Source organism: Agelaius tricolor, unplaced genomic scaffold (genome assembly GCF_023055355.1).
Source record: "Agelaius tricolor isolate 1412-34295 unplaced genomic scaffold, bAgeTri1.0.p SCAF_12, whole genome shotgun sequence".
Taxonomy (NCBI): Eukaryota; Metazoa; Chordata; class Aves; order Passeriformes; family Icteridae; genus Agelaius; species Agelaius tricolor.
The window spans coordinates 17,502,653-17,515,831 of NW_027269272.1; the positions used below are offsets into that span (position 1 = coordinate 17,502,653).

At 62.4% G+C, this 13,179-nt stretch overlaps 1 protein-coding gene across 1 annotated transcript; it reads right to left on the reverse strand.

Annotated features, from left to right (window-relative positions):
- Nucleotides 1-544: 544 nt before the first annotated feature.
- SLC12A9 (solute carrier family 12 member 9) lies at nucleotides 545-12,100 on the reverse strand. The gene is made up of 13 exons (XM_071437873.1): nucleotides 11,835-12,100; nucleotides 9,611-9,745; nucleotides 9,301-9,438; nucleotides 8,774-9,073; nucleotides 8,450-8,557; nucleotides 8,232-8,343; nucleotides 7,979-8,136; nucleotides 7,631-7,713; nucleotides 7,171-7,295; nucleotides 5,634-5,826; nucleotides 5,295-5,469; nucleotides 4,420-4,566; nucleotides 545-3,968 (listed from the first exon to the last, which is right to left on the reverse strand). The coding sequence occupies exons 1-13, from the start codon at nucleotides 12,013-12,015 to the stop codon at nucleotides 3,133-3,135; spliced, it is 2,691 nt and encodes an 896-aa protein (XP_071293974.1). The 5' UTR covers nucleotides 12,016-12,100; the 3' UTR covers nucleotides 545-3,132.
- Between the last annotated feature and the right edge of the window lie 1,079 nt (nucleotides 12,101-13,179).

Sequence of the window (13,179 nt, forward strand, 5' to 3'; positions counted from 1 at the left end):
GGAAACACCTGGCCCAAGACTTGCCTGTTTGGGGTGGGCATCACCCCACAAGTCCCACCCCAAGGAGGCCCATCCCCAGCACCCAAGGCGGGAGTACGGGAGTGCTCCGCCCCACAGCTGGGTGCATTCAACCATTGCCCACAACCCTCACCCGCGGACTCACCTTTCCCAAACCCCTCAGTTGTCGTCGTCGCCCCCCCCACCCTCCCCAAAACCCCTCGGTTTCCCCCATCTCCAAACCTAGCATCCCTTTAGTGCCGTGCCCCCAGCTCAGAGCACGGCACCCCCCGCAGCCCCCAGCCCCACTCCCCCCGCAGCCACCGCGTCTCCCCTCCGCTATTGTCAGAGGGTTGCCTCTGCCTCTGTCTGCGAAATTAATTCGGAGGTGGAGAGGGAGAATTATGTAAAGTGTGGTTATTCTGGAGCGGCGGGGGAAGAGCGGCTGATGGCAAAGTGCCTTTTTGTGTGTTTAATATGCATTTTTTTCCAGCGGTGCATTTTCAGGCGGGTAATTTGCTGTCTTTTCAGACCCCGATCAGTATCATTTCTCTGGCAATGACAGCTTTTATTTGCACTGAAATGAATGCTGCAAAATTTCCAAGAAATAGCCGAGGCCCTGTTGGCTGCCCACCCCCACAGGGCCGGGGCATGGGCACCCACCCCCAGAGCCCTGCCCACGGCCCCACTTGGCAGCAGAGTCCTGGGGTTCTGGGCAGATGCATGTGCCAGTTTGCACACCCCGAGTGCACAAGGGTGTGTGCTCCCGTGGCTCCCCCCTCCTGGAGCCCTGTGTGCACATCAGGGTGTCACACCTAGGGGTGGGTATATACACCCACACCAACGTGTGTGCAAATACAGACAGCCCTTGTGCACGTGTACAGCCCCCAGCACAGCACCCCCTCCCATGTGCACACACACACACACACACACACACTCTTTCCTTGTTAATGCATATCCCTGCCTGAACATCTACACACATACACACACACGTCCCTGCTTGTGTGTTGGTGGGTCCCCTCCCCACTTTGTATCCCCCAGACCTTGGCATTGCACCCCTGATGCAGAGCACCAGGAGGGTTTGGGGGTCCCCCATTCTCCGGGCTCTACCCCAGCACAGCCCAGCGCTCGGGGAAATCAAGGCACAGAGGGGGCAGGCACAGAAGGGTCCTCTCTGCACAGTCCATCCCCTCTGGGCACAGACAGCAATGAGTGGGAGTCTGGAGGAGATGCAGGGGTGTGAGTGTGGCTGTTTGTCTGCACCTCTGGCTGTTGGGAAAGAGGAAAACTGCTGTTTGTGTAGGTGTGTGCCGCGTGGGCGGTGTGTGCCGGAGCTGGTTTGCCGGAGCCGTGGCGCGGGCGCACGGTGCTGCCTCTGCAGCGGCTGTGATGCTGCACAGACACACCTGGCTGCACCTGTGCATGCTCGTGTCAGCCCCTGCCCGTGCCACGGGCTGTGTGACAGTGTGTCTGCAGCGGTGCCATGGGCAGCACACATGTCCATGCCCCTGCGTGGGCATCTCTGGCTGGGACAGCAGCCCTGGATGTGCCCAGGCACGTGTGGCCCAGGTGTGACACGAATGGTGTTGCAGAGCGCTCATGCATGGGCAATGCTGCACCCCCTGCAATGCTGTGGGGGCTGCATGGGCCTGTGCCTGGGCTCCCATGCACCCCGAGCCCTGGGACACTGCCTGCAGAGGTGCTGGTGCCTGGCATGGCCAAGGTTAACTCTGCTGGAGCCCATGGGCACAGTGAGGGGAAGCTTTAATTTAATGAAGTGTGAGGCTTTTTATGGGCTTTTAATTACGTGGTGATAATTAACATTATAGGCCTCCAGGTCCCGCTGGTGCCAGGCTGCCCTGTGCCAGCTTCCGACTGTTTGTAAATAAATCCCGTGGGACGCGTGGTGCTCACCCCAGGGCACCCAGCTCCTGCAGCAGGGAGCAAAGCCAGCCCCAGGCCCCTCCTCCCCAGCCAGGGCACAATCCACTGCAAAATGTGGGTCTCCACCATTTTTCCTCCCAGCTGCACCCAACCACCTGGGTTTTGCCAGCCCTCTGCCTGACCAGAGCTGCCAGCCAGCAGTGCCAAGTTTGGTGAGAGCAGGCACAGGCAGCAGTGCCACACTTGTCACCCCTGCTGGAGCCCAGCCTGGCTGGGAGCAGCCCCCCGTGCTGGGGCTAATAGGAAGCAATCCATCAGACAGCACTGGGCACACTGCCCACCCGCCAGGCACCCAATGGATTTATCGTCCAGCACCCAGGCAATTTCCTGCCCTCCTCTAATCAATAAGGGAGGGCAGGGGGCAAGGCCAGCTTCCCCCTGCAGGTCATGATGCGTATGGGGAAATAAAAATGCCCCAAAAAACAGGTCAGGAGACCCAGGTGTGTGGGTAAGGACCCCACTACAAATAATTTCCCCATTTTCTGCCAGCACCAGGGGATCAGCAGCCATAGGGGTGGGGGGACTACAGATTAAAGCATCTGGATAGCCCCCATCTAACAGCACTGGGTGTACAGAGCAAGATCCAGGATGCCATACACTGCAGCCATTAGGGCCAGCACCCGATTGCTTCCCCCACCCATCCAGTCTCACACAGGGAGCCCAGGCCTCCAGGCTCCCCTCCCCCACCCTTTCCCATTTAATTTTTCCTAATGAAAGGCAGGAGGATGGCGGGGAGCTGGGGCACCAAGGTCGAGGCTGCCTTTAATCAATCCCCGCTGCTGGCTGGGTGCCCGGAGGAGCTGGTGGAGGAGAGGATGGGGGCTGCGGCAGGGGAGGAACTACAGAGGGGGTTGCAGGGTGCAGCTAAGGGGCTCCCAGCAGACAACTGGGGCACCCAGTGCTTGCCCCCCCCGCCCAGGCCCCTGCCATGCCCTACTCCAAAGAAAAGGCACCGTGAATGCACCGTGCTGCCCATCCAGCCCCAGAGCTGTGCTGGGATCCTGCCAGGGCAGCTTTAATCCTCTGCAGGAGACATCCCCAAAAATTAAACCCCCTCCCTGCACCCAGCTCTCACTGTGGGGTACCCTCTTTGCCCTCCAGGATGAAGACACTGAGGCCATCCTCAGGCTCAGGCTGCTAAAGGCACTGGGCAAAGGAGTGTGCAGGGAGCGAGGGGGACCTGGGGGTCACCTAGAGCTGGGTGCTGGTGACGGCACTCACCCCGTGCACCAGCACGGTGGGGCCCAGCCCGCGGGTGAGCAGCTCCAGCTGGTGCAGGTAGAGTGGGTAGAGGCTGGTGTCGGCCGGCGGCCGCGGCAAGTACAGGAAGCGCACGGCCGGCGCGGGGCTCTGCTCCAGGACCAGTTTGTTGGCGGCACGCACGTACTCATCTGACACTTGGGTGGTGTTGCTCGGGAAGTTTACAACCCCTTCCTCCTCTTCCTCCTCCTCCGCTGGCCCTCCTGAGGGTCCCTGGCAGGTTTGCCAGTGCAGGTGGGTGATGGCATCCCAGGGCACCAGCTGGATCTGGGCCTGGATGCGCAGGTCCTTGAGGAGCTGGCGCAGCTTCTCCTCCTGGGCATGGGGCATGGTGCCCGCCTCCACGCAGAGGAAGAGGCGCAGGCGGGCCCGGCGCCAGGCCCGCGCCATGTTGAGGACGCAGGCCATCTGCAGCAGGAACAGGCTGCAGGTGTCGGCGTAGCGGGCGCTGTCGGGCCGCAGCAGGTTGACGGGCCAGACGTGGATGGTGGGCGGGGGGCTGGCGGCCCGCCGCAGCTCCCAGGCCTTGTCCAGGCTCTCCAGCTGCCGGGCCAGCAGGACATTGCGAAGCATCTTCAGGGCATCAGCCACAATGCCCACGTACTCCCGGGCTGACAGCAGTTTGGGAGTGGCGGCTGCCCGCAGCGGGGGGAAGCCCAGGGGAACCTCCTCACGGGCGCTGGTGAAGGCAGGGTGCCGGGCCAGACCGTCCTGCGGTGCCTCGTCGTCGTAGAAACCCAGCACCAGGGTGTTGGGGCGCATCCCGCCTGCCAGAGAGACCGTGCCAGCCCAGCTGAGCAGAGGCAGAGGGCTCCACCAGCCCTCCTGGCACTGCAGGTGTCAACAAGCCACAGCTTGACTTTGGCATTGCTCACCCTGCCAATTTCAAACCCCTCAGGATCAAACCTAGATAGCTCCAAGACCTGACTCCACTTTTGCACTGCCCAGTCAATACCTCTTCCACTTGGCTTTGGGACTGCCCACACTGGGTGCTTCCAAACACTGTGGCATATCTCATCCAGGTATCTTCAAGCCCCTCAACACTGCCAACAGCGATGCTTCCAAACCCCAAACTGCCGACAGCTCATCCTAGATGCTTCCAAGACCAAATTTGGCTTGGCATCGACCATTCAGGTGCCTCCAAACCCCTTGGCACTTCTCAACCCACAGGGACAGCAGGATGGACCCTCACCCATGTCCAGACCAGGCACCACTTACCAAGGCCAGAAGTGAAGAGGAGCTGCCGGACACCGTGCCGTACTGAGGGTGCAAGGGTGAGGCTGACAAAGGCCTTGACATTCAGTTTGTCCACCAAGCTGAGCCATGAGTCCTGCTGGGGCTGCAGTGGGTCCGAGGGCAGCATGTCTGGGTGGGGAACAAAACCAGCATCAGTGGGACAGATATCCCATACTGGGGCTAACCCTGGTGTCCACCCCTGCTGCAAAACCCTGTGCCCACCCCAGCACCCGTGAGATGGAGAGGTGCTTACAGAGAGAGATATAAAATTGTACATAAATGTATAAGAAACCCCAGGCAGCCCCATCCCCACTCCCCAATTTCAGGCCATTAGTCACCACAGCAACAGCAGAGAAGGGGGAACAGAGCCTGTGCATCAGCCATGTCATGTGCCAGGGAGAGCACACGTGTGCACATCAACACACATGAGAGTGCAAACACACCCCAGACACCTGGACACACAGCAGCAGGCATGAGGTGAGGATGGACACAGGCACGCACGTGCGCCAGGCTGTGCAAGTGTGTGCCCACGCGTGTGCTGGGCGTGTACAGGTGCTAACCTGGCTGGCACATGCCTCATGTGCACGCCAACACTGACACACGCAGGAGCCCCACGTGCACGTACAGGGATGGACACTCGTGCACACGCATATGTGTGTGCACAGGAGGCATGGGACAGACACAACTCACTGATGTCCCCATAGCAGCCAAGCACAACGTGCCACACATGTGCCCACGATGCTGACATTCCCCAGCCATCAACTGGTCAACAGGGTCAACCCAAGAAGCCCAGGAGTCCTCTGGCACCACAGCATAGTGCAGAGGCCATTAGCACAGGAGACAGTGCAGATCCTCACCCAAGTCCTGCAGCTCCACATGGCCCAGGACGTAGAGGCCGCTCTTCTTGAGGTCATTGACAAAGTCGATGAGGCGGGCGCTGCTTCGCGGGTTCTGCACCATCAGCAGCATCTGTGGGCGCCAGAACTTGACATGGTCCTTCCGCACATCCAGCATCAGCAGGTACTTCCGCACCTGCAGGATGGAGGGAGGGAAACAGATGAGGAACCCTTTTTGTTTCACCAATCCACTCCCTGGGGATGCCAGTCCTGAGGACATGCTGCCCAGGACATAGCTGAGCTGCTACAGGGACATCAGCTTTCCACCCCATAAGGGGACAACAGGAGGACAGCACTTACCTGATGAAAGATGAGGGCCTGGCTGATGTAGCCCCAGGTGCTGCTGGGTGAGAGGTAGTGAAGGGCAAGGAGGAGGAGGAGGAGGAAGCCCAGGCTCGCTGAGGCCGACACAGGGCTGATGAGGAACATCATGACACAGCAGCCTGCGATGCCCAGCAGGCACGTGTGCCAGGTGAAGTACTGGAAAGTGGGCCTGCAGCAGGGAGGAAGGGACACCTGCTATCATGTGGTGCCCATGCTGCCTGTGGAGAGGGCACAGCAAGGGCAGCTGTGCCAAATGGCCACACCACCCACCCCCAGTGATTCTGCTGTGCCAGCCCCGGGCGTGTCGGACACCCCATGTGCCTGGAGGAGAAGTTATGGAGGGGAGATGGTATCTCCCGGGGCAGCGGGCAGCCTGTTGCTGCCAGCCCTGGGCAGACAGGGCAATGATTGCCATGGGGCTGGCACTGTTCTGGAACACCCAGGTAGTAATGGGCAGTGCATGGCAGCACTGCCAGCCATGGTGCCCGCTCATTCTGGTGCAGGGAGGCAGAGGCGGGGAGGCGAGAAGCTGTTATTTTCTCTAATTGCTGTTTTTCCTGAAAGGTAATTAAAATCCTTTTCCGCTGTGTTTGATGCAGACCTCAGTGAGGAGAGGGGGGAGGAACCAGATGTGGGGTGGGTGAGGAGCCTGTTGCTACCCATCCCAGCAAGCTCCCCCCAGGCACTGATCCTGCCCCATTCCATGCCAAGTCAAGGAAGCAGCTGGGCAGGGCAGATGGGGCCCAAGCCACAGCCTGGCACAGGTATCAGCTCTCCTTTGGGAATGGGGCCTCTGGGGGACTCCCAGGCAGTGCCACCCAGCCCTACTTAGTGCAACACCTCTGCCCACCTGGGGGACTCTCCGTGCTGTGGAGTCAGCAGCCTGCACTGAGGGCAGGGGCATCACCCAGGAGGGAGATCAGGCTCCCCCAGCCATTCCCCGCACCCCAGATTTGGGCAGCCCTACGATTGCTCAGCCTCACACCAGAGTACCCCACACCTTGTACCACAGGCTGGGCCTGCCTGCTACACATATTCCTTCTTCCTGGAAGATATTTTCTCCTCCTCCCACCCAGAATCCTCCTTCCTCCCTCCCCCTTCTCCATTAGTTTAATTAGTGCTAATGGAAAGTGGGCTCCATCACTGCTTGGCAAACAGCCCGGGGGATGCCGGCCGGGCCCAGGCTATAAATTACCTCTGGAAGCCTGAGGGGAGGGGGCGGGTGGTACCCATGGTGCTGGATTTATCCGTACCCACTCAGCAAAGCAGTGCCAGTGCACGAGAACCGTGCCAAGCCAGTGCCATTCTAGGATCTGTCCCCTTCTCTCTCCCCAGGGATAGGGGTGTCTTGGTCCCTCTAATGCCCAGGAGAGGAGCTTTCAGTGTCTCTGCCCACCATCTCATCATAAATCTCAGGCACAGGAGTGGCAGGGGAATCACAGATAGAAGAATGGAGGGATGGGTGCCTGCCAAGCATCTCAGCACAGCCTCTCTCCCCTGTGGCAGTGGGTACCTGAAGTTGGGGGCCGAGGCCCATTCCAGTGCCAGGCAGGCCAGGTTGACAGTGGCATAAACCAGGAGGAAGAAGATTGTCACGACACTTGCGATGGTGTTGAGCTTCCCAGAAAAGAGCACAACCTGCAGAGAACACAGGGTGAATGCATGCCCTGGGATGGCACGTCAGACATGTGCCCAAGCCACCCCTGTCCACCTGGGGTGTATCCCAGGGGTATGATGGGTAAGGGTACAGACAGGAATCCCTTTCCCTTTTTGTGATTTATCCTTAATTTATGGGATACCTCCCACCTCAGGGAAGGAAGGGCACAACTTCAGTAGGACACCCAGGGCAGGGGGGGGCTGGGAGAGGAACTCCACAGGGCAGGGAGACATGCCAGGCTCCACAACACCCAGCCCAGGTGACAACCAACCTTCACCCAGTGAGGCCAGGAAAGAAGCATGGCTGACAAACTCACCTGCACCACCAGCCAGGAGAGGATCACTGCCATCACTGGGTTCCCACTGGCAGATGTCTTCTTGGCCAGCGCCAGTGCCTGGCCTGCAAGGCAGAGCAGGGAGGCTGGGCTGGGATGCTCCAGTAGGCAGCCACAGGTTCAACCACCTGCCAGGAGCCCCATCCCCACCCTGAGTGCTGGGGCGGGGGCAAATTCCAGGACATGCAGGTGACCCAAATGGGTACGCACCAACCCACAAACCATCACCTCCACACCAAGAAGGGAGTTCCCTGGTGTCAGGGCTGGTCCCTAGCAGGGACAACCTGCTGAGAGGGCTCCAACGAGTGCCAGGGCATTCTGGGCACTCACCAAAGAGATCATCCCGAGCCAGAGCGTACAGGATGCGGGATGCCCCGATGAGGTTGCTCATGGCTGCAGAGAGAGTGGCAGCATAGATGCCCACAGTGACCAGTGGTGGGAAGATACTGATGTCACGCAAGAAGCCATAGTCTTTCTGCAGGAGGGTCCTGGAGAGGGACACAGACACACTGGCATCTGCTTCAGCCCAGGCCAGCATGCCCTGGCACCAGGCACACCCTGGCATGCAGGGAGGTGGCCATACCTGTTGCAGGTGGCACACATGAGGAAAGCCAGCAGGTTGTAGACGAGGTAGGTGAAGAGCACAGCAGAGATGGTGCCCCGTGGGATGGAATAGCTCGGGCGCTTCAGGTCCCCTGTGGGCAGGAGCGGGCAGCATTAGTGCCCACAGGCACAGCACACCCCTGATCTCTCCTAGTTCCTGTTCCTGGTGACACCCTGCCAGGCACCTCCTGCCCATACCTGACATGTTGGAGCCTGCCATGATGCCAGTGCAGCCATTGAACATCACTGCAAAGACGGAGCTGAAGCTCATCATCTGCCCGGTAGTGTAGTCCACATCATACTTACCTGCAGGACACACAGACAGGGGCTGTGACAGGCTGTCCAGGGTGGCACAGCCCCACCACAGGCCCTCTCCTCCATGTCCCCACACACAACCTACAGGAGAAACCATCCCACAGCACCTGCTTTGTGCCCACCAGCTGCCCCCACCCTCGAGCAAGCCCCATGTGATGTGGCAGTGCCAGTGGGCACGGCGGGCAGGTGGGAGAAGCCTCTCCTCACCGCCCAGGTTGTCTCGCAGGGTGTTGAGGGAGAAGCCGGTGAAGGAGCCGTTATCAGTCTCAGTGCCATTGCCATTGGGCAGGCGGATGGGCACCTTCAGGGGCCGTGTGGCAAAGAAGCTGACAAGGATGGTGCCCAAGACAGCTGCAACGATGAGGAAGATGAGGAAGGTGGCCTTGGCGTAGATGGAGGCACCCACAAGGCACACGAGGAGGCAGAGCGCCAGCAGCACAGTGCCATAGAGCAGCTCGTACCAGTAGCTCTGGGGCAGGACGTGGACGCCTGTGCCCGCTTCTTGACCTGGGCAGAGACAAGTCAGGATCAGCCAAGCTCGAAGGGGGCATCACAGGGAGCTGAGAGCTACTAGCATTGTGTCAGGCATGATGGGCATCAACTTACTGGCCAGAGGGCTGGGTGAGCCATGCTGGCTCCGCTGGGCATGGTGCTTTGCATGCCTGGCACAGTGCTAGGGCTGGTCAGGTAAGGGACACCTGCTGTCCCCTGCCACCAAGCAGGGCAGTACTCACCAGGCGGGATCCCAAAGCTGTCCACCACTGCCTCCACCAGCCCCAGCACATAGAGGGCACTGCCACACACATTGGCCAGAAAAAACATGATCCCGATGCTGCCCCCAAACTCCGGGCCCAACGCACGGCTGATCATATCTTGCTCGAGTCAAGGGAAGATGTCAGCAGCACAAACCACCGTCATTTGCTCCCATCCCTCTCTCCCAGGCCAACAGGGTCCCAGACTCAGCGTGGCACCCCAAGGCCACTGGGTAGTCACTCAGCTTTGTCCCACATGCCCTGTCCCAGCAGCACCCACAGCAAAGGATACAGTAGGCTCCTCCAGCGTCCAGTGCCCCGTTGGTGGCAATGGCACACACAGACAGCACCGTCATGCCAATGATGAAATATGCCACTGCAAACATGGCCAGGGCCTGGTACAACCCAGCATGACCCACCACGAACCCTGCGGAGGATGAGAGAGGCCAGTGTGCCCATTAGCTGAGCATGGACAGAGTTCCTGGGCACTGCCACCACACAGACCTCACCCCACTGAGGCACGTGGCCACTCCCATCCCTGTGCCCACACCTTCCCCTAGGACCTGTCAGCCCACTCCCTTCCAGGATGAGGATGCTTCTACCTCCCACCCCCAGCAGCACACACCAGTGTCTCCCTCTCTCAGGGTATCTCCATTTTCCACCCGTGTCTGGCCCAGGTGTGCCCAAAAACCAAACAAACAGGGAAGGGGCTCTGCTGCTGGGACCCCCGTGCCCTGCTGCTACCCTTGTTCCCCAGAGTGGGGAGTCAGGAGCTCCCCACAGGGATCCCCTTGCTGCCCCGCTTGCCTACAGCACAGCAGGAAGTAGAAGCAGTCCGGGTGTCCCTGCCAGCCACGGCACCGCTCCCGGGGGCGGGTGGGTGTTCCTGCAGAGAGGGGCCCAGAGCCCCCCCGGCCCTGCCCGGGGTGACGGCAGCGATCCCGGCTGGAGCGATCCCGGCTGGAGCGATCCCGGCTGGCGACACTGCGGGCAGGAAGGGGCTGCCCGCGGCTGTGGGCGCTGCCCTATCTCAGCCACAGGCCAGGCCGCGGATGTGCCCGCGGGAGAGGCAAGGGGGGGTGACCGGGGCACAGGCACCGCAAGGAGCCCTCGGGGCGACAGGCTAGGTTTGAGGGCACCCGCTGCGGTCCCAGAGAGCCGGAGGGCATCCGAGTCCCAGATGTAAGGGGGTGTGGTGGAAATAAAGGGATGCCCCAAAAGCACTGTGGGCCTAAAAAGGAAGGGCTGCTAACCCAGGAGATCGGGGGAGCATGTGAGGTGTGGGGGAAGCGGGGAGCTGACAGGGAGAGCCTTGGCCCCCCCAGAGTGGGAAAGTTCCCCTTCCTGGCAGCTTTCCTTCCCCTCCATCCGACACCTCCCCTACAGCCCCGCGGTGCCCGGGGTAATACAGCCCCGGGCGGGGGGCCAGGTCAGGCAGGGAGAGGCCGGTGCCCGCTGTGGGGCTGGGGGAGTCAGAGCCTCTACGAAGTCCCCAGGCAGGGGAGTGAGAAAGGGGTGAATGATGACAGGGGAGCGCCGTTCCCCCATCTCGGGGGTCTCCCAGACAGGGGAATGGTCTCAAGGCCCCCATGGCCCGGCAGGGCCTCCCGGGCACGTAGCCAACTCCCGCCCTGGGTTTTCCGTGGGCGGAAAGCGAAAGAGGAAAAGCTTTTCCCGTTCCCGGACCAGAGCAAACACTGCCCGCCCCGCCTGCCCCGGGCCATGCTGGGGCACCTACCCCTTCAGGCCCCGCAAAGGGCTGCCAGCTGCCCCAGCCCATGCCCATCCTGCCCCTTTCGTCTCCCAGGGGTCACAGTAACAGACTCATAATCAAACTGGCAGCAGACTGGGAAACAATGCGTGCCCTTTGCACACATACAGAGGGGAAGCTGAGTATCTGCTCGGGGACACCAGGGTTGTGCCCTTGGGACACTGGATGGGATGCGGGAGAGAACTGGGGTGTTTGAGCCTGCTACTGCAGGATGCCTGGGAAGCAGCGGGATCCCAGCACTAGAGGACAGGTGGACATGAAGGCACTGGAATCCCGTTTAGGGGAAGACACAGGATTCTACTCCCGGAACATCAGAGTTTTGAACTAGGGTCCCTTACGCAGGTCCCTAAGGTCCTAACTGGGTTCCTGTACTGCAGGTTCCTGTCCCTGGGTCCTGAGACTCGAGCCTCCAGCCTAGTGGGGTCAGGTCCCCACCTGACACACAGCACCGGGACCCCAGCCCAGTCCGGAACTGAGCAGGCAGGGGAAAGGCACGGGGACCCCAGACTGTGGGCACTGGGGTACGCACTGGAGCGGAGCACTGGGAGTGCAGCAGAGACGGAGGCCCAGGAGAGGGCACTGGGAGGGCACTGGCGACCCGGACTGGGTGGCTCGGGGCTCCAGAGACGGGGGCCCCGGGATTAGACGGGGGCCGGGCTGGGGGTACCAGGCAGAGCTGGTGACTCTCGAGGGGCCCCGGGCCGCGGCCGAGAGCGGGGGCTGCCCCGGGGGCGGCGGCACTCACCGAGGCGCAGGAAGAGGACGACGCTGAACATGGAGAGCAGCGTGGGCACCACAACGCCCAGGAATGTGGGCAGCTTGCGGGGGGCGGCGGCGGCCCGGCCGCGCTCCCGGCCCCGCTCCTCCTCGGCCGAGCCGCCGCACAGGCGGTACGTGAGCAGCGCGCTCCGCTCCGAGCTCGCCATGGCCCGGCCCGGCCTGGGCCCCGCCGATCTCGAAAAGCGTCCGGTCCCGGCCCCGGCCCCCGCCCCGGCAGCCCCGCCCGGCGACCCGGTCCCGACCCGCCGGGCCCCGCCCCACACACTGCCCCGCCCACGACCCGCCGCTCAGGCCCCGCCCCCGACCGCGCCCCTCGATAGGCCCCGCCCCGTGCTAGCCCACCATCGAGGCCCGCCCCACCTGCACTCTGCCCCGCCCCCTTAGTGGCCCCGCCCACAGCCCCCCGCTCTTGTCCCCTGTCCCAAAATGCTCTCCCATAATGGTCTCCTTCATCGCCCCCCCAAGCCCCACCCCAACACCCCCACAGTGACTTCCTCCCCAGCCCAAGTCACTCTACACCCCCAACCCTCATCCTCGGCCCTTCCGGGGTCTTCTCACTCTGGTACCCGGCACTGTCCCCCCCACTCGCGTCCTCCGAACTCTCCCTACTCCTCTCGCACCCCAAAACCCGCCCCTGCGTCCCCACGCGCCGCCTGTCCCCGACCCCCCAGTGGCCAACACCTGATATCGGCTCATGTAGCCCCGGGCACCCCCGGGAGCTCCGGTACAGCCCCCGCCCATGTCCGCTCCCCCGCCCCGCGGCGCTGCCGGCCGGGCTCGGCTGCCCGCGCCAATTACCGGACAATTGGGGCCCCGGGGGCACCGTCCCCCCTCGTCCGCTGCCAGGGCTGGGATCTGCCCGGGCCCCGGGGTCCCACTGCCGCCGCCGCCCGGGGCGGCCGAGCGCCTCGCCAATTAGGTTAATGGGGTTGGCACCGGCACCGGGAGCAGGGGGCACGGTGCGGCCGGGGGCGAGCACCACTCCGGCCTCAAGTTCCCGCGTGGGCGCCGACTGCGGTCAGCAGAGCGATTGGACCCCCGCGTGTCGCTGGTGGGGGGGATCCGTGCGGGGACACCGGGACGGGGCGGGAGAGCGCTCCCCTGTGTGCTGCGGTGCCGTGTCCCCCCACTCGGCCCCGCCGTCCCCCGTGGGGCGGAGGCACAGCGTGCCCCCGCGGCCGAGGTGGGAGCCCGCGCGGCCGGGGCTTTCATCTGCGGCGGGCCTGTCGCCGTGCCAGCCGCGGGCAGCCCGTGCCTTTGATGTGCCTCTGAAGCGGCATTGTCCGCGTCCCGCTGGCACCATCGCGGCC

Coding starts and splice junctions, on each gene's coding strand:
- SLC12A9 (XM_071437873.1), bottom strand. CDS start 12,015: ATGGCGAGCTCGGAGCGGAGCGCGCTGCTCACGTACCGCCTGTGCGGC. Junction 9,439..9,610: donor GGACGCTGGAGGAGCCTACT/GTATCCTTTGCT, acceptor GACTCGAGCAAG/ATATGATCAGCCGTGCGTTG. Junction 4,567..5,294: donor TGTGGAGCTGCAGGACTTGG/GTGAGGATCTGC, acceptor TTCCCCACCCAG/ACATGCTGCCCTCGGACCCA.